The 21,065-nt window shown below is 36.5% G+C and overlaps 1 protein-coding gene across 1 annotated transcript; it reads left to right on the top strand.

The window, feature by feature from the left end:
• The first annotated feature begins 2,920 nt into the window (after positions 1-2,920).
• ODF2L (outer dense fiber of sperm tails 2 like) lies at positions 2,921-20,812 on the top strand. Its single transcript, XM_059478538.1, has 15 exons — positions 2,921-3,025; positions 4,306-4,455; positions 5,955-6,017; positions 6,248-6,319; positions 8,040-8,156; positions 10,230-10,415; positions 11,394-11,503; positions 12,966-13,101; positions 13,570-13,680; positions 14,878-14,982; positions 15,589-15,735; positions 17,590-17,672; positions 17,757-17,919; positions 18,848-18,973; positions 19,636-20,812. The coding sequence occupies exons 1-15, from the start codon at positions 2,921-2,923 to the stop codon at positions 19,762-19,764; spliced, it is 1,803 nt and encodes a 600-aa protein (XP_059334521.1). The 3' UTR covers positions 19,765-20,812.
• Positions 20,813-21,065: the final 253 nt, after the last annotated feature.

Genomic DNA, 21,065 nt, shown 5'->3' on the forward strand with positions numbered 1-21,065 from the left:
AGAAGCAAACAAAAGGAGATATTTCTGACTGAAAGGGCATTCACTAACCTAAAAGCAATTTGAGGGAACTGGTACTAGCAAATAATGCTTCATTTCTGACTTTTTTCTCCAAAGGAGTCTTTCTACTGTAAAGCAACAGATATTCTATTCTGGCTTTGATATGAACTGAAGTTACAGCATTGATTATTGCTTGGGAAAGTGAAGGTTTAGATCTGAACACACAGTACTCTGTCTCTGCCTGATGTCCACTTCTGTGTGAGGCAGCGAGTGCCTAAGGGTTGCTGGAGAAATCAAATCTGGTCCGTACTGCACCAAGCAGTGCTATACAAGCGTGGGGAAGGAACAGTATATTAACAGGGTCACAGCAAATCTGCAGCTTTTGCAATAGCAGACTGTTGCCAAAATTAACCAATGAGCAAACACACTGGAGTAATGAATTTCTGACATGGAAATGAAAGGTTCAATTATACCTTTAGAGCAGATGAAGTCATGAGCTGTGACAAACACTCAGCAGTGTTCCTGTGGTATCTAAAGAAGCTTCTCTCAAGCACATCTCTTTTAATAAGGCCTGTAATTATGTCATTGTGGAGCTGTGTGTCCTGTTTCCTTTAATTATTTTCCACTCTGTGGATCGTGCCACTGTCATTAAAATGTGGTTTTGAGGACTGAAACTTTGAATTCATTCTTTGTTTAGGAGGTACAGAGTGCAATGCTAATTATCATGCTAATTAGCCCTCACTGCTGCATAGTGCTTGTGGTATTTTATAAACTATGACCAGATTTTTAGGAAATTCCAAAAACTTATTGCTTTCTTTTTAAAATAAGCCAATCTTAAATCAAGTTCTGGGCAGCTAAAATTAAGAATTTTGTCTGAGGTGACTATGGGGTACCAAAGCCACAGCTCATAACAGTGGTGCTGAAGCAAAGGTCTGTCAGAAATGGTGAATTCTCAATACCAGGCTGTGGGCCCTATAGAGAACAGATTTAGGCCTTTTGCGCAAGCAAAGACAAAATCTCCTTTGGAAGATTTTGTCTTTGGAATTCAGGGACAATCGGGCACTCACTCCAGAATGGATAATGAAGTGATTTCATGTCTACTTGAATTTAAAATGTTGAAATTTAGCATTTAATTTTTATTACCAGGCACACATGGCTAGGTAATATTCTCCAAAGAGTATATGAAGTGAGTAGCTGCTCTCTGAAATTCCATTGCCAGTAATAGAAGAAAAAAACACACTGGCGTGTTTACAAAAGATGACAAAGCATATGTTTGATTTTTATTTTGATTATTTCTTTCAAGCTTATTTTTTAATGTAAGTTGCTGACACTGCTATTACCTAGAATCTTAAAAAGTAACATTTCTATCAGCATGATTTTTAAAACAAAATGTACAAATTATAATCATGTATGAGTATACATGTCTATGTACATATCTACCTTTGCACCTGTACAAATGATCATGTTTGGATCACATGATCACTCAGTTTTGCACAATTTATGATTTGCAAATGATCTTTCCACACATCTGTTGCACATACAGTCAGGTTATATGAATACTTACTGTTTAACCTCAAAAAAAATTTAAAAATTAATGGAAACACCCAGAAAGTAATCATCTGGACCTAAAGCTCCCCAGAGGTCTCCAGGTTTCTGGACAATAACCTCCTGGGTGCGCAAGGCACGTCCCGCCCGAGTAGGGGGCACAGCCGCTTCTTGAGGCCCCTTCGCATCCCTTCGATGCCGCCTCCCCGGCCCCGCGGGGGCTGCGGCTTGCACGGCCCCGGCCGGGGGACTGGGTGCTAGCGGGGAGCGCCGAGCAGGGCCAGCCCGGGGCGGGCATCACAGCCTCCCCCCGCCGCGAGAGGGGCCGGCACGGCACCGGCAATGGCAACGGCAACGGCAACGGCAACGGCAACAGCCACGGCGCGTTGCTCCGGCAACGGCTCCTGGCGGCGAGGAGCGGCGGGCGCAGGTGGGGACCCGCGGGAGGAGTGCTGAGCGCATTGCCCCACTGGAGCGGCGCTGAGGGGACAGTGCCCCGCTGGACAGGTGCTGAGGGGACAGTGCCCCACTGGAGCGGCACTGAGGGGACAGTGCCCCACTGGAGCGGCGCTGAGGGGACAGTGCCCCACTGGAGCGGCACTGAGGGGACAGTACTGCACAGGGCAGGTGCTGAGCGGCACTGCTCCACAGGAGCGGCACTGAGGGGACAGTGCTCCACAGAACAGGTGCTGAGCGGCGCTGCTCTACTGGAGCGGCGCTGAGGGGACAGTGCTCCACAGGAGCGGTGCTGAGGGGACAGTGCTCCACAGAACAGGTGCTGAGCGGCACTGCCCCACTGGAGCGGCGCTGAGGGGACAGTGCTCCATTGGAGCGGTGTTGAGGGGACAATCCCTCACTGGAGCGGCGCTGAGGGGACAGTGTCTCGCAGGAGCCGTGCTGAGGGGACACTGCCCCGTAGGACTGGTGCTGGGGAGCGGCTCGCGGGACACCCAGGCAGAGGGCGCGGGGGCCTTTGGTGAGGCGGGAGCCCAAGTGGGCCCGGGGCGAGGGCTGGCATTGAGTGACCTGTGCCCCTGAGCCTCCCCTCTGTGCTGGGGAGTGTGGAAGTGGGAAATAGCATTGCGAGCTTTACTTTGTCCTTCGAGTGTATTCAGTTTTCTGCTGTGGAAGGATTTGCTTTCTGCAAACCTTGTTTGTGAATTCAGTGCTGAGCAATTGCAAATTGTGAATTCTTGTGGGAGATTTCAGGTGCATTAACTGTGTTACATCTCTGCTGTGACTGGGGTCTGCTTGGTCCAGTCCAGCAGTCCCACTGAAGTGGGAACATCCTGTCATGCCAGTAATGTTTCAGTTATTGATTCGTGGAACTCCAATATATGTTGACATACATTGTCTTGTTATACAGCATTAAATCAAAATGTCATCATCATCACAAGCATCCTTGTCTTTACCTGTGCATGACTGTTCTGCTCCTTCCTTGGACTTTGATCTTCAGGAAAAGTTTATTCTTCACACTGTTGAGGCAAGTTCATTCTGTTCCTGTTAGGCTTGATTTTTTAAACTGCATTTGTTTTTTTTAACAAGGTTAAAATATACTTCCTAGTTATAGATGTGAAGTAGGTGATATTTCAAAAACTGGCTAAGTGACAGTACTGGACTTGGCAACAGTATACTGAAACTATGGCAAAATTCTTTGTTCTTTCCTGCTTACATCAATTGGCTATGATAAGTTAAGCATGATGTTTAATCTTCCAAGGTGCTGTTTTCACTAGAAGTAATTAAATTCAAGAACTTGGTTTTGGTTGTATATCCAGGAAAAAGCTACAGAGAACTGCACTTTGTTACATAATCTGAGGTCTGCCAGGAAATCTAATCCTGTAATAAAACAAGACACACACATACATATATATAAAATAAAAAACCTTAGATGTTTGATTGTACTTGTTTGCTGTCAGACACAATTGGAAACAGAGCAGTCTGCATTCTGATTCTGTCAGGAAGTGATTGTTTAAGATGGGAACTTCCCCAATTTGTTACTCATTTTCTCAATTATATGAAGGGCAATATGGATATAAGAGCTGAAACTCTTAGTCTGACAAATCCTTTTGATGGAGCTGCACCTGGCACAGGCTGAGCACAGGAGAAATGGGTCCTGGTGGGTGGAGAAGGCAACACAATCACTTCTGAAAAAATAATGAGCAGTCAGTGGAGTACTGAGTGGAGTAAATGATAACTTTGTTCTTGGTGAAGGCATCAATCATTCTGCAGTGATGGGTGGAGGCAGGAGAGAGGTGTTTGGAGAAGGGGTGATGACAGGTTGCTGGTACCTGATAAGGAATTGAGGGGAATGGGATTCATTTAGGTTTTAGGTCTGATATGGCTCTGGACTTGCCATGGTATGGGCAGCATCATTTTCTTGAGCAGCTGGGCCTGGTGAGAAGCTTTTCCATTTTGGGAAAAGAGGAAAGCCATTGCTGCCTCCAAACTGGAAGAAGTCTGCTGTGAAAAGCAGCAACATGGGAATCTGAGCAGCTCTTGGCCTTCACCTTTACTGGAGGTAGTCTGCCTTGGCCTTGTGAATTAGCTGTGTTCTGTGAGCAAACTGTTTGAGGGTACATCCTGTGATATGGCAGGCTTTTATCCTTGTTGAAAGTCCTAAATGATTCTTTGATCTTTAAACTTTCTCTTAAAGGATTCTCTGGAGGAGCTGACTTGTTTTATGTTGATATCCTTGAATTAGCAGTATCAGTGACCTAACTGTGAGCAAAACTAAATGTTACATAATTATGAATGCTATTTCAGGGAAAAACACGTGTGCCACCTGGAGAAACAGGAAAACTGTGTTCACTGATTCAGCCAGATAAAAAGGATTGTCACAGAACTACACAAGCCATCCAAGATGGGAAGTGTTTTACTGATTTGAGCAAAGAATCTGACAGTCTAAAACACCAAGTAAGAAAACATGTAGGGCATAAACACAGAATCAATGGAAATGTACATTTCTTACACTAGTCTGAAAGAAACATGTTGTCATATAATCCATATAATCTTCTTTATATGACACCTTGTGGGAAGATGTTTTTTGTTATGTCCTGTGCACTAAGAAAGTTCCTAAAAATTTGGAAGGAGTTTGTTGAACTATGTCTGTTAAAACAGGAGGTGGACCTGAGTGAATTTCTGTATAAGAATAGACATGTAGAACTCACATGTGGAACTAACACAGAAATCTGATGGAGTGAAGATTGTAAATTGCTATTAAAATGAAATGTAATCTGTCATTACTGACTTTCTTAACTCTCTTTGAGAAGCCAACAAAATGGGTTTTTGTTCTGAAGTTTATTTTTTAATTTTAATCTTAATTTTCAGGTGTTCATAGACATTGCTAGTTGTCTTACAAGCATGAGGCTTTCTGTTGGTCATTAAACAAAAGGAAGTTCAAAAAGAACAAACTGTGGGGAAGACTGTTTCCTGAGAATGGAAAGATAGTGTGATAAATTTAGGTTTCCGGTCACTTCTCAGTTCTGGGAAGCCTTCTAAGTATTTTTGCTGATAAATCAGTGTCAGGCCACAAAACACCATTCCTGTTTATATATTATTTTTTGATGACAGCAAATCTGATTCAGTACAGTCAGGAAAGATTAGGACTTGTACTGAATACAATATTTATAAGTTTGCTGTGCAGGGAAATGTGGAAACTGGATGCAGAATTGAGGTCCATGGATTGACTTTACAGATAGGCATGGGATCAAGATGACAGAACATTATGAGGAATGTTCATACATGCAGGCCAGGATAAGATGAAGGAGTTCTAGTCAAATTTTGATACCAAAGTTTCCAGCTTGAGTTTGTGGGTTCATCTTCTCATTAGTGAAACTAAATTGTCTTGGATTTACAGTCTGAAAGCCACACAAGTCTGCTTTTTTAAAATAGAAGTTGTGCACACACACACACAGTAGGATATTTTAAAAAAAGTTTAGTTGACAATATCATGGGCACATAAATTCTACAAAGACTTAACTCAAATTGATTTTTGTGATCTTCCACCTTATGCTTTCTAGCTCAGTCTTCAAATTCTCCTAACTGAGGCCCCTGAAAGGCTTTAGCACTTATTATTAGTCTTTGAAATATTGTGAATTCTACAAATGCTTTTACCCTTTAACCACATGCTTAAATAATACTTACCAATGGTATTTAGACCCCTTCTAGATAAAACAAAGAAATACATAGATGTATAGAATGACCCTGGTTTGTTTCTTCAGCTACAAAGTTGATTGTAACAAAATAAATTGAATCTTTAGGTTTTAATCACCAAGTAGCTTGTATGTGAGCTTTTCTAGTCATATGTACCAGGTTTAAAAATGTAGCAAACTATATGTAACCACTTAAAAACTATTGAAAAATGCAAAATCAGTTATAATCAGAATAAATTTTTTATGTTTCTTGTGTTGCAGTTAAACAGTAAAAATATTGACACTTTGATGAAGGAGCTAAGTGAAAGTGAAATTCAGAATACTGTAAGTAAATTAAAATTTGATTCTCTCTCTTCTAAGCTGAATATCTGAAATTGGCTACCTTGTAGAGTCATACAATTTCCAGTAAGAGTGGCAAAGTGGGAGTATTTGTGATTTACCATCACAAAATGGAATCTTAGTTTTATATCTGAAATGTTCATCACTGTGCACTTCTGATGCTTTGTTGTATATAGACATTAAAATAATTTCTTTGTTGGTTTTTTCCCATGAAGAATCTCAGGAAAAAAATACTTGAAAGGGAGAAACAGATTAAAGAACTTTCATCCCTGCTCCAGTGTGAAAAAGTGAGTGACCAGTTCCATTAGAATGAATATTTTCTTCCAACATACTAGATTCCCAATTAAAAAAATATAAATTTTGAGTAAAACAATTACTTCGAAGACCTATGAAAAAAGTAAAATCCTGAAAGGTGTTTCCTACAGAATTATCTTCAAACATCAAAACTGTATTCAAACCATCTAAGGTGGCTTTTGACTTCTCATTTACTGATTTGCAATATTCTGGGGGAAAAGTATTTATAAGGAATAACATGGAGTAAGCTAAACAGATACTGTTCACAGCTGCTTTCCATGGCTCTGTTAGGAAAGGAAGTACAGACAACAGAGCTAATATCATCAAAGGCTGGCAGGTCTGGTGAGAGCTCATTCATTCTTTGCACCAAAAAGAAGGGGCTCAGTGCAAAAACCAGCACTGAAAGGGGAGAACTTTCCTGTATAAGAGGGCACTGTAAAAGTTTGAAAGTTATTTTACTGACAGTTTGGCAATCTGTGTTACAGATTGAATAATTCCAGGGGACTTTGTGTGTGTGCCATGCAGCGTGGTTCAGTGTTAGTGAGGGACAGCATAGGCTCAGTTAAACCCTTCAGGGTCAGCAGTGTACTTTGATACTTTGATATTTGTAACTCCTTGCAGGTTTTTAAGAGCCATGGTTCTTCTTTCAGAGTTTGTTTTGTTTTGGTTTTTTTTTGCTTAACCAAATGAACATATCACTTGACTGCTGGATATTAACCTCTATTCACCAGCTGGTCATAATAGAGGAGCCTTTGGGGGCTCTTGTCATGTCTTTGCCTTTATCTTGAAGTGAAGGAGCACATTTTCATGGAAACATCTTTTTGCTTGAGAATAGAAATGCTGAACAGAAAAGACTATAAGAATTCTGGAGATCCCAATGCCATCGGACTTCAGTGTTGGTGGGATCTATGTGGCATACCATGCCCTGACTGGAGACTACCTAATGTTGGACAATTTAGGGTGCCCATCATCTGAAAGGATAAATAATTTTCTGTGCTGTCCCCTTGTTTCTTCTTACATTAATTTCAATAAATGGCATTTTCATCAACACTTGACTGAATCTGCCTTTCTTACTGGTGTCTATAATGAACACTTCCTCTGGTACATTCTTTTAGTCTCTTGCAGTCTATACTGATAACACAACACTTATCTACCTTATTACTTCTTACTTAGAATGAGCCAGAGGAACTAAATTGAAAGAAATTTCATAGAATCATCTGATCTGAGTGCTAGTGACATAAGTTTCCTCTTCCCTTGTGATTTACATATCCCCCAAAACTGGAGTTTGAATTAAATGTATCAATAGTTCTAATAGGAGATGAAGGTCTTTGGAATTTAATGAAGGTCAGTTCAGGTCTAGTTAGTCAGAGCACAGCTGATCAGTGTGGCTCAGTGTTAGTCATCCTGCTAGCTGGATGCCTTTCCTTAGCCTGGATGTCTGAGTTCATGCTTGCAGGCCTTATTCCTGCCGCTTAAACTCAGATTAAATATTACATATAAAATTATATGTAAATTGTTTCAAGTTGATGATTTCTGTTTGACATTAATACAGTTAGTAGCAAGTTAGTATTTGTGAATATACTTGTAGAGCATGTTTTTTCTTTTCCAGGTTTTGAGGACATTCAAATGTCAGTTAGAAACTACAGCATAGTAGAAAAAATACAGAGAGCCTCATAGAGCATTGTACAATAAATTTGTGTTTATCTTTCCTAGATCAAGATACAGAGACAGGACCACCTGTCAAAAGCAGTAAAGGAAGTACAAGCTCACCTGCAGCGTCAGATTGAAAGAAAAGAAGCAGAAAATTATGAATTAAAAGTGAAAATGCAGGTCAAAATATTTTTACTTGTGTTTCAGTTAAATAGGGAAAAAACCCCAAAACAAACAAACCTGTTTTGAAATCAAATTATTGATAGAAGAAAAATCCCAAACAGTTAAAATAATAACCATTTATGTTTTGCAAGATCTGCCTGACTACACTATTTGAATTGCAAGCTTGTTTGTTGGTGTTTTTTCTTTTCTCAACTTATGCACACTTGTACAGCTCTGGTGAGCAAAGTGAAACGTGCATAGATGTGTTTGCACTCACTTAACTGCACTGTCTAGAAGTTTCCATATGGTCAAGAGATAAGCAAGTCCCTATGGTGACTTCCTGTTCTAAGAGAACAGTGACAGCCACACCCTGTTTCTTCTTATTGTCTGTGAAGAATTGATAAGTCTCTTAGTACTGACTGAAAAAACCCACTGATGACTAATGCCTAATCTCACTTTTTTAAAGTAGGTTAAATTATTTCCATTTTCTGTTCTAAAAAGCACAAGTTAAATATGAGCGTTTGAATCAGTTACTGGCTTTAGAAAAAGACAAGGAGGAGGTCATGTGTGAAAGGCTGCAGCTGTATGTGGCCTCAGAATACAGTATATGAAACTTGTCAAGAACATAGGCATGAATGAGAAAGCATTGGCTAAAAACAATGTGTTTCTAATTTCCAAATTCTTTTCCTAGCATGCATCCCCTGCTAATTGAATCACTTGAGATTGTTACCCAACATGTAGCAAGGCAATTTCAAATCACATGTCTATGTCTGCATAAATGTCTCATGTTTCTTCTAAATAAAAATTTTCTTGTTCTACCTAGTACAATTACAGAATTCCAACAACATTTTCATTGGGTAAAATAACTTGATATGCAGCTGTATTGCCATTCAATCTCTATTTAAAAGTTTTGATCACTTTCAGAAATTGCTGAAGTCGTTTGCTAGCTTAAGTCCTGGAGATGATTTTGTTAATAACTAGACAAAAGCTTGCAAAAGCTTAGCATTGCCCCTATGAAATTAGTTCTCAATTCGAATTTACCTCAGCCGCTGGCTAATGCCCAAAGCATTTATTCTTAGTGTGATTCTGACCTCCTGTGGTTATAATAGGGGATAGCAGCTGTTTACTTACACTGACAGCTGAAATCCATACATAGACTGAAATTTTGTTTGCTGTGTTTATCCACGACCTCAAGTCACATCTTTCTTTATTAGGTGCCCTATAAGTATTTATATAGGAAAACCTTTTTATATATTTGGGTATTTTTTGTAATTTCCTTTTTTTTTTTTTTTTGAGGTAGTACTTCTGCTTTTCAGTGAATCCTGGTACCTGAGGCCATCTTTCACTTGGAAAACCACATACATTTTGCTTTGATTCTGTAAAAGTTTTGGGCCATTAGCAGGAACTTTACAGAGAGGTATCCATAATATGCATATTTTATAGCAACTGTCAATGAGTACCTTGAATAAGGCTGGCACATTCACAGGTTCAGTAGTTAACTAGTAGTACATAATGTAGTGTCAGACCTAGGCTAAAAGGAAGGAAACAAATGCATTAATCATCCCTACAATTTGGACATTTATCACTGAACTAAGAAAGTTGACACTGCTGGCTTACCAAAATTGCTGGAGTTTGGTGGAAGAATAGTAAGAGATATGAACAGGACTTACACTTGTCTTTATGAAACTAATTGTCTATTGGTAGCTTGGTCATTTTTGGCAAGTGGATCTGAGATTCTCCTTGAAACAGTCTGGTATTGCTCTTAATGAATATAATCATGTAGTGTTGATACCATGCCTTGTAGGTGGAAATTCTGCATCCATTTGCAAGAGCACACAGACATGGTTAGATTGCTGTCTTTCCCCCTGCCCCTTCTCAGCCTCCTCTTTTCATCTTGGTAATGACTTTGTCCCTGTGTTTTTCTTGTCAACTTTCTACTTAGCTAGCTCCTTGTACCAACCACAAGATTTGAGATTCCAAGATTATATGGAAACAGATGTTATAAATGTAACAGCTCTTCCTAATTATTGTATAGCACAAAATTATCTGTAAGGCTTGGAATTTGAATAGTTGATTTTAATTATGCTGCAGACTCTAAAAAATAAAATAGCAGAGTGGAAACATCAAATTGGTGAATACAAGTGCCAGAAGTTAGCCTTAAAGGAAACAAGTGAGCAAAAGAAGATAGCTCTGGAAAAAACAATAAGATCCCAGAAACAAAGAGCTCAACTCTTAGAAGAAACTGTCAAAGATGTAACCTCTAAAATAAAAGAACATGTGAGTGACTATGCTACGAGCAATGTTATGTTGTATGGTTTGAAATTAAACAAATGAAAGACTTTCACCTGTGGAAAATAGAAAAATTTGTTTCATTATGCTGTGCTTGTATGTCTTTTGTTTTGCTGCTCATTTCTTAAGGAAAAGGTTGCTCTAGGTGTCCTGAAAGCTATTACTATTAACTGCTTTTGTTTTGTTAAAATTCAGTGGTTGTCTAAGAGGTTGAACATTTTAAGCTGTAGGAAGTAAGAGGGGTGTCATCAGCTTTTGGTTAAACCTTTCCTGGTCCTCCTGTTAGTCCTCTGTGGATAAACACTGGCTGACTCAGAAATACAGTGTACTAACTGAGAATCCATGGCTGAGGTTTGAAGTGTTAGTTTTCTTTATTTATTAATATGTGATGTCTCATGTGGTTACTTAGCTTTTAGTTTCTAAGCTGCTTGCTCTGAACCTTTTCAAAATCCAAACATAAAAGTTCCTTAATCCAAGTTGTTCCTTGGAATCTTGCTTTGCCTATCAGTAGTTTTATCTATATTCATTTAAGGGATTTTACCTAATGCTTAATTTCTTACCCAGCTAGCATTTTTCATTTTTATTATATTTTAGCACAATTTTATTTATTTATTATTTATGTCATTTATATGTAGAAGAGATGTATTAAAGACAATTTTTTTTTGTAAGAAAAGATTATCATCCTAAATTTTGAAATGTTGTATTCTACAGTTGATATACAGAACCAGTGTTTAACTATGTCTCTGCCTTGAAAGTAAATCTGTACATAGATTTGATTTTTTAAAAATGTGGGGAATTTTGTTGATTTTATTTTGAGATGAGAGAAAATTTATATTGATTTGTACAGGGAGATCCAATAAAACCATCTTATTTTAAATATCTCTATTATCTAAATTTTATAGAATTAAATGGCATTCTTCAGTGACATTCTTTTGTTACATAATTTATAATTTCTTCATTCTCTAGGAAGTCAAACTGGGTGAGATACTGTCAGCTTCTGATGTCTGGAAAAACCAGCATGATAGAATAGTTGAAGAAAAGACAATGTTAGAAGTTCAAATAGAAGGTCTTGAGAAGTAAGTTGGACTGTTAATGTTTTTTGTTTATTTATTTCTATGGCCACAGGGTGTTGATATTTAGTAGTGCAATACTCATTGTTGACAATGTAAATGAGTTTATTAATATTTTAAAATTCTGAGCAGAATTTGGAATTTGGAAATAAGAACAAATTTAAGATTTTTAGTCTCCTCTCTGTTGCATTTCACTTCTTTTGAAGGTTTATTCCCCTTTACCAGTAAGGAACATATTCCTTTTCCTGCATACTTCTGATCAGCCTGAACTTGCTGGCAGCTCCTATGCAGCCTCCACATACCCACTTATTTAATAACTGATTCAACAGCTTGAGTGTTAACCCTTGTGTTTACAGAACAGAAGAAGGTTCTTTGTCTTGTAGGTCCTACTTCAGACTGGTGATGGCCAAATTATTTCAGCTTCCCTAATGCCTCACCTCAGTAGAGGATAGAGAGGGGTTCTTCTCAGATGCCATTCGAACAGTTCACTAATGTAGGGAAAAGCAGAACAAAATTATCCAACCTTATTCAAACTACACAGTCAAATCTTAATGTACATGAAGGATATGTTATTTTTTTGAGCAGACAATGACAAACATCCTTTTACAATTTCTGTTGATAGAAATATAGACTATAATTTAAACCAGCAAAAGAAACTGTTAGATGCCTTTATTCTAGGTCTGAGATAATGTTTATTTCACAGAGAACTTGATTCATGCTCAAGTATTTAACACTAATTCACACTAAAATGGCTTGAATATTTTGGTTTTGTCCCAGAAAATCTGACATTTCTGAAATTACTTGCAGCAGATTTTAAAATTTAACCACAGGGCAGGTAGATGACATCAGTCCAGAAATCTCTCTAGCCCACTGTTGGTCCAGTGTATATAGAAAGGCATCCAAGAAAGAACAAATACTCATTCTGCTTCCAGCTGGTTTTTGCTGTTTTCATTTCAGCTAAAAATACAAGTCTTTGCTTGAAATGTGCCCTTCTAACAAGACTTGTTCTACTAAGCAGTGTGTGGCTGACTAAACAGCAAAACAAATTTTGTGAACTTTATTAATCTAAAAAAAGGAAAAACGAGGCCTAGCATAGTTTGCTGCTTTTAATAATAGAAAGTAACATTCCTGAAGTAGCTAATGAGTGTTCTTAGTAGGACATTATGTGATATACCCTATAAATTCAATATAATTATATTTTGTACAGTGTGCATATGCATAGTTCTCTTGGGAGTATCATTTGGTGTTCTGCAACTGAGCTAAGACACCTTCCTTGGAGTAGAAACTCTCCTCTTGCAGAGAGTTCATTTCAGAATAGAAGCAGATAATCCTTCCTTTGGATGGGTAAATGCATTCCCCCTTTTATATATATATACTACAAAGGGGAATGTGTTAAGGGTCAATTTAATTTCCATAGTGAGAGTTTTGGAAGCATTGTGTATTATAGACAACTTGCCTGTCTTTCAAGTCAGATCCGAGGCCTGAAGGAAGACGTGGAAAGAAGGGAGAAATGGAGAAGAAACTCAGAAGAGGAAATTCTTGGAAAGCTAAATTCTGTTAACTCTGAAAATGAAAATATTTACCTTGAAAACAAAAAATTAAAGGTGAGATTATAAATCATTGTTGAATGGCTCTACATTTCTCACACATTAATGATCAACCATGTTGACCAAATGAGATGCTAAAAATTTTCCAGTGGAAATTTTGGCAAAGCTAGGAACAAGGTTGTCTGATGATATATCTGCTTAATCAGGATGCTGTTTATTTTACTGTCAATAACTGCACAATTTCTTAAGTAGAAATTGTTCTTTTATGTTTGTTAAACTTTCTTTCAAATGAAAGAACTGAGTTTAATTATTAATTTCAATTTTGAAAGAGTTTGCAGGTTTTATCATCTGATAGAAGTGCTCTGATGAGCTGACAAATGAACTATAGGCTATCATTTTTGTTTGACAGGAAAAATACTTACAATACTCTTCCTAGTGCCAGTCACTTGCTGGTAATATCATATTGTAGAATGTCTTATTTTAGTAACACTCTTAACATTTTTATATTTTCTATTTTTGATCAAGGCTTCCCTTGCTACATTGGAGAAAAGTACAGTATCTGTTGAATATGAGTTGCTTCATCTGCAAGAAAAAGCAAAGCTGCAGGAAAACCTTTTAGAACACAGTAAAAATGAGGTGACTTAGCATGTTTGAAATCTTCAAGTATGTTTTTTTTTTAATTTGTAAGCCATTTTGAGGAAATTATAAAGGTTTTGTTTGTAATAAATCTGTTTTGTTGTCATGAGGATTGTAGTATTTTTGTAATATTGAGCATGAAAGAAGAAATTGCTATTACAGACCATATGGAAGAATAGTCTCCACACACTTACAAGTACACATTGTCTGTACTTGAAGCTCATTGAAGCCAACAAGACAAGATTGCTTTGACAAGATTTGCTTGCTAAAAAGCAGGTTAGTGACCCAGTAAACTAGATGTTTAAAAAGTTTGAGTCTGATGTCTTCAGTGGATATACTGATGATATTTTACCTCTACTTGGCCATATTTTATCTTCATGTTCCTAAGAGCATATCAGTATTCAAGTAAGCTCAAGAAATCCAAGTTCATTCAAGAAATATATATTAGGGTTATGAGAGAAATATATATTAGGGTTATGAGTATAGGGTTATTTGAGTTGTTTTATTTTGGTGGGGAAATCCACAAAGAAATACCAGTGAAATAAATAAACCAAACTTATAATGGGCTTTTTATCAATTCATTTTTGTATTTGGCTTTATTCACACAGGAGTTTTAGAACATTGATTCAAATATGTGTCTATTTATGCTATAGTATAGACACAATTTCATTGACATTCTTCACTTACTGATTTGTTTTAATCACTGACAAGAGAAAAGAAAGACATGATACAAAATCTAGAGTAGAGCCAGAGAGCTTGTCTTTGGCATGCATAATCATAATTAAAGTTGCAGCCAGGTTCAAGATGGTAGATGTAGTTCCAGGTAACAGCCAGCCTTAAGCAGTGAGTGGAGTGAATTCTCTAGCTCAGGGCTGTAGTGACTCCAGCTGGGAAGTGTCAGTGACAGTTTTGTGGGGACAGACATGTGAGTCACACTGGCTGCTTCTACAGCACAGCTGTAGCTCATTCTCCATTGTTGATAACACACTGCTGATATGACAGTGCTCTTTACCTGGAATCATTTTGTACTTGCTGTGACAAGTAGGATAATGAAAATAAATAACTTCAAATAATAAATTTTGAGATACTGCTGAGAAGTCAGATATTTTCCTTTATGCTTCATACTAATGATTCTACCTTTTCTATATTTAAATGAAGGACCTTGCAAATGTATGTGAATAATGTATGTTGTCCTAGGTACAAAAAAGACTAATTGCTGTGGAAGAATTGAAATCCAGATATGAAACAGTCTTAAATGAAAACACAAAAATAACAGAAAACAAATGCTTAGAAGCAGATAAGGTAAGTTTTTCAGTAGTAAAGAATGTTTCCAAATAATTCTGTAGAACACAGATCTTTTCTACATTTTTGTGATCTTGTTAGAAGTCACAAAGTACTGTCTCTTGGTTTTAAATTTCTGAGTTTTACTGACTGCTATGTAAAGCTGGTGCTTTTTGGATACTACACAATTGCAAACAATGGAACAATGATTTCTAGTCCAATTACTAAGTAGTTTGGCTACTTTTAGAATTCCAGAATTCCTTTATCACTTTCAAAAGTGTGATTTTATTGTTGATGATTTTGAAACTATCTTTTTGACAGAACAGTTGTGAAAGTTGTACATGGAAGCAAACCTATTGTAAGTTCTTTCCTTTTAACTAACAGTTAAGATTGGGACTCCATACAGAGATGAGCTATCAATTTTTCAGCAGATGGAGCTGAACACTGGAAGACAGCACATTCTTAAGTATCAGAAAAGAGCTTGTATCTTTGTCAGTACTCTATAAAATAGGTGACATGTAACTTGTATAGAATTTTAGCTTTATTACCCACATGAAAATCCACTAAGTGTTACAATTAATTTATGGGTTTACATTTACATTTTTCTCCTGTGATGCTACTCTGCAGGTGAGGCACAAAATGGAGGCTGAGTTAAAGGAGTTAGAACATGTTTGTGACTTGCTGAAAGCAACTGAGGAAAACCAGCAAAAACTTCTGGCCTGGGAAAGGATCTGTGCACAGAAATGCAAAACCCTCAGGGAGCTGGAGCTTCAGGTGGTTAGAACATGCTGATTTCTAAAGATAAATGAGAAAATTATGTGGTAAAATGTCACTGGGGCATTTTGCTATTGGTGTGTGTGACAGTGGTGAGGTTTCCTTTGTTATTTTCTTCATAAATCAAAATTTCTGGGGAAATCAGATAATGCAAATAAAGCTGTTGCCAACAGTATTTATGTGAATTCATTATGTGGTGAGGCTTGTAACTTTTATAATTAATATATTTTTTATCTTTTTGAATACCTATGTCCTGAGATGTGTTGCAGAATTCTTCCCTGGAAATAAATGCAAGTCTAGATATTTTTTGTATCCAATAGAACAATTTAATTCTAGATTAGTTTTTTTTTAATGGCAAATTTATAAACCATACAATATTTAATCAGATAAATTATATTCTTGATGATGTATAACATTTTAAAATGTTTTAGTTGAGTAAGTACTTTTAATAGGATAATTGCAATTTTTAGCTGTATTTAACACTAATGCTTGTATTTTCTCTAAAGCCTGAAAATGAATTTTCCTGGACTTTTTTTTTTCTCTGACATCAATTTCTATGGCAGGGTAGGTTTGGGGTTTTTTGGTTATTGTTTTTTGTCTTTATTTTAATGTGCTTTCAAGTTAGAAGAGCACAAATGACAAAGATTTTTAAGTTAGTAGGATGGGAAAGGGGTCTAATCATCCTGGTATGTCAGTAAGAAAACCACAGCTAAAGTACTGTGAGTCTCTGTGGTCCTATAGACTTTATATAAAACATTGCTCTTGATTTTTGATTCTTCCAGTAAACTCTTAAATCAAGTACTTCAACAATAATTAATTTTGAGGTGCAAAACTTATACATCATATAAAACGATGAATGTCATTTTAATCTAACTACGTGTTTCCTTGGAAAAGTGCAGAAGAACCTCTTAAGTATAGCAAAATAATTGGGAATATAATCACTAGTCTGGTGGAACAGCAGTTGAATTTCAGCATTAAGTCTTGGTGATTGATGTACTTTACACTTGACTCTATGACCAGAATTTAGGAAAATTCATTTTGGAGCAATTGCTCCTCTCCTGGGTTCATCTGGACTAATTTCTGCTACTACCAGTGTGCTGCCACCTGAACAGCCTGCAGTTCTGATAAACAATCAGCAGATGAGCTCAAATTGCTGGATGGGACTGCTTGAGGCAGTCCAAAGAATGGTGGTGGTCATGCCTGCAAACGCTGGCACCCACAGGCTGTTGATGTGCCTGATTATTGCTAACAGGCTGCTGATGGGTGCAGGAAGGAGCAATAATCTCATTGCTACTGAGATTTGAAGGAAAATGTGTAAAAGTTTAGCCCTCTGGATGCTGGGCAGGAGAAGACTCTTCTTGCTTCCTTCAGCTTCTGCTGCTGTATCTCTTTTCATGAACTTGTCTTTTTTTATATTCTCTTTTTTCTGAAATTCTTTGCCCGTGCTGCACTCTTCTCCTGTGATAACTGTATGTATATGCAGTGTTATTTTTATGCTTCCTGTGACTGTAGTGTGAGGGAGCATTTTTAGCTGGCCCTAATACACAAGGCTGCATGGGCAGCACATGGAGTTTTTTAGGACTTTGTTACATAGGGGATTTTCAGCCTAAATTTTCACACTAAATTTTAGTCTCCAACTTTAGCTGCATTTTACTAATTTAAGATATTTTTACAAGGTGCAATAATACAAGATAACATTTACTTGATTATAGTATAGCGTTTGTCTGAATAAACAGCATTTATCTGAAACTACAGTTAAATTTTTTGATGGATTTTAATAGACAGGCTTACTTTACTCCAGTAAGATCCTACATAGAGGTCTCTTCAACTAGAAACAAATTGTCATTTTCACAGGATAACCATAGTGTAACTTCTATGGGCAGTCTTTGCTTAGAAGAGATCTGTAACATTCAGAAGAAATATGGAGATCTTCAAAGGTAACTTGAAGAATCTGATCAAAATTCATTCCTACACTTTTCTGCTATAGTGAATTATAATGCACTGATCTGTTTTGTGTAAAGGCAATTAGGACAGGTGGAATATCAGAATGAAGAACTTGCTTACCAGCTCAGGAAAGAAGATGAGAATCTTCAGAGCAGTAAATTGCAGCTTGAAGAGAAAATTGCAGAATATAATGCATTGACCAGACAACTTGAATCTGCTTTGGAAGAAGGGAGAAAAATGGTATTGGTGATTTAATATATCTCTCAATCTTGTTTGCTACTTTCTGTTTAAAAACAGCATTAAAATGAGCTTGAGAAAAAAATATGGAACGAGACTATTTTGCATGTAGGAAGAAATACTAAACAGTTACTGTGAATTTCTTCATGATTTAAATATGGATGGAACAATTTAATTTCTTTGTCAAATTTGGATACTATGGAAATAAATACCAAGTTTCAATTTACCAACCTTTTATTATAATTTTTTTAAATTGATAAATCAAAATTCTTTAACCACCTAATATTAAATCCCACACATATGGCAAAAATTTCTGTACAAAAGCTTAATCTTACCTTTTATTTTCTCTGCTATAAAAGCCTATAAGAATGTTGGTGTTGAAATCCATCTCTTTTTAGAGGAAGAGTTTGCAATCTTTCTATATCAAGTAGAATTTTATCATTTGTAAAAAATTATGCAAACAGTTAATCAAATTCAACAGGAAATGTAGGAATTTAGATTGTAGTGAATTATATTAGTTTAATCAGAAAAAATGTATGAAGTTGTAATTTCAGATTAAAAATGTAGAAATAACCATCTGATTTTTTCACTGCTGAAGATATTTGTTTGGTTTTGAGAAAAGTAATATTTTGGCTTAACTTGAACATAAACTAAAAAGTGTTCCCCTCCCACTGTACTACTTTTTTTTTTCCAAATTGAAACAGCTTTCAAATTTAGCCAGAATATTTGTGAGGTTTGTTAAATACCTGGGTATGTGAAATAAGTTAAGTATTCAATTAAAGGATAGGAAATAGAGCTATTAAGGTTAAGAGAAAAGAAAACAATTTTATTTGGGTTTTAAGAGTAAATATATATGTGATACACACATAATTTATAAATACATTGTGTATATATATCTATCTATATCCTTTCTCTCTCTTTACTTTTATAGGTAGCTGAAGAATGGGAAAAAACGTCATACAGAGAACGAGCCTTTCAGACAAAACTGATGCTTCTTGAAGCTGAAGTGAGAAAGAGGCAAGAAGAAAAAAAACAACTCCTCTGCTTATTTCACCATGTGAGTAAATAATGCTGTTTGTGATTCAAGAAATCACTTACCATGTCACCATTTACAAAAACAAGTTCCTTTTACTGAAAGCACACTACTAATACAGTTGTGACACACTTTTCAGAGCAGTAAATTAATTCAACTTTACAATATACTTTTTGTAAATTGACATTTCCCACCAATCTAACAGAACTCCAGTCTAACTAAATCACTTGAATAATTTTGAGTTTACAACTCTTACTCAGTCGAGTTTACACAGCAAGACAAAAAAGAAATAAAGTATGAAGTTGTATTTTCCCTCAGATCAATTGTGTTCAGTAAGGATATCTACATTTGATTAGGCGCATAACAATCCTATAATAATGTACTGGTAGCTTCTTTTTCTTTCCTGAGTTAATGACAGTAATCTGAATTTACAATTTTTATAAATTATTGTAGGCCTTTTTTTGATTTTAAGTCTATCCAAACATGTTCAATTTGATCCTGACAGAACATAAATAAAAGCTTCAATCCTTTGAAGCTTTTTTTAACACCTTTGCTTTTGTGAAACCTCTGAAAACATTTACAGGTAAATAAAGCTATAAAAATTAGGTACTTTGTGTCTTAGATTATTATTTTCATTGCTTTATATTTTGTTTCTAAGTTTCTGTGCATTTTTCTTTTTTCATTAGAATGAAAAGCATCATGAAGTACATCTGAAAGAGCTGGAGAACCGCCTACAGAAGTCAGTGATCAAGAACCAGAGCATCCAGAATTATGTGCAGTTTTTGAAAGAAGCATATGTTACAATGTTTGGCTGAATTCTTCAATCTATTTTATCGTAGAGAAACTTGTCAGGATTGGGGTCCCAGTCTTGTTGAAGGCAAAGCCATTGAGGCCTTACATTATTTTGGCAGATTAAACTTTTTGATAATTCTTCCCTAGGAAAATGTCTGTTGTGGGCAGGAGAAGCAGGTGAGCCATTGCTGTGTCCCAGGGGCTGGGCACACGTGGGGAATGGAGCTGGTGTTGCTGACAGAAACCTTTGTGTTCCCCATAGCACAGCAGGGCAAGGCTGAGTGCATGGCAGCAGCAGCAGGTGTGTATGTGTGGGGTATGCACGCAATGTCTGTGAATGTCCTGGCCTGTAAAATCTTACCTGAGTCCTTTTAGTCCATGGTAAATGCAAATGACCACAGATTATCTTTCAATTCAATGATATCTAACCTATTAAAACAGACAAAAAATGAGATTATTAGGTTCCTTCCCTTTTTTCCCCCTGTAGTTTAGCCCCAGTATAGTCCTACACTACATGGAAGAGTTGCCACCACAAGGCTGTCCCATCCAGCCACTTTTCTCTACATCTCATCATTATGCTCAGGCATACACTATAGTGGCATTTTATAAATATAAGTAGAAAAAAATTTTAGATACAGGTATAGTTTAAGCTCTGGATGTGCTGATATACCCTGGTGACACAGCTCCAGTGAGATATTTAAGTATTTGTCTGAGTTCAAGAACTGCTGTTCAATAAGACTGACCTGTGCCTCAAGTAAAACACATGTAAATATTCAGCTGATACAGGATTAATATAAGAAACAATTCTTGATCTAATTTCAGTTCTAAATTCTAATTAGTTTTGTAGACATATGATTTGTTTCAAAAATAGTACCTTCAGTTAAATAGATGTGATTTACAATGTGTACTTAAATAATATATATTTTTTGACCAAAACCTTAAGTTTGTTTATGCATAGGCAATACCCATTCTATTTCATTGTTAGTTGTTAGTAATGTGTTGAATACAGACCTTTTTTTTTTGCAAATGCTTATCCATCTTAACAAATACTGATGTGTGCTAATGATCTGTTTCTGTGCACTTTTTAAAAATAAAATTTTCATTTATTCTATATGACATGTTAGTAGCAAATATTTATTTGAAATTTGGGGGGTTTGCATTACACACACACACACACACAAACATTTGGATTAATTTAGTTCTGATTGTGCTACTTATAAAATATCAAAAAAACTTTTTGAAAGTCATCATGTATGAAGGAAAGAGTTCAGAAATCAATTGTTCAATCCAGTGCATGAGTGGTTTTCCAGAGCTCATACTGAAA

The sequence above is a fragment of the Ammospiza nelsoni genome, chromosome 9 (genome assembly GCF_027579445.1).
Source record: "Ammospiza nelsoni isolate bAmmNel1 chromosome 9, bAmmNel1.pri, whole genome shotgun sequence".
In the NCBI taxonomy this organism is placed as follows: domain Eukaryota; kingdom Metazoa; phylum Chordata; class Aves; order Passeriformes; family Passerellidae; genus Ammospiza; species Ammospiza nelsoni.

Coding starts and splice junctions, on each gene's coding strand:
- ODF2L (XM_059478538.1), top strand. CDS start 2,921: ATGTCATCATCATCACAAGCATCCTTGTCTTTACCTGTGCATGACTGT. Junction 13,681..14,877: donor TAGAACACAGTAAAAATGAG/GTGACTTAGCAT, acceptor ATGTTGTCCTAG/GTACAAAAAAGACTAATTGC. Junction 18,974..19,635: donor TCCTCTGCTTATTTCACCAT/GTGAGTAAATAA, acceptor TTTTTTCATTAG/AATGAAAAGCATCATGAAGT.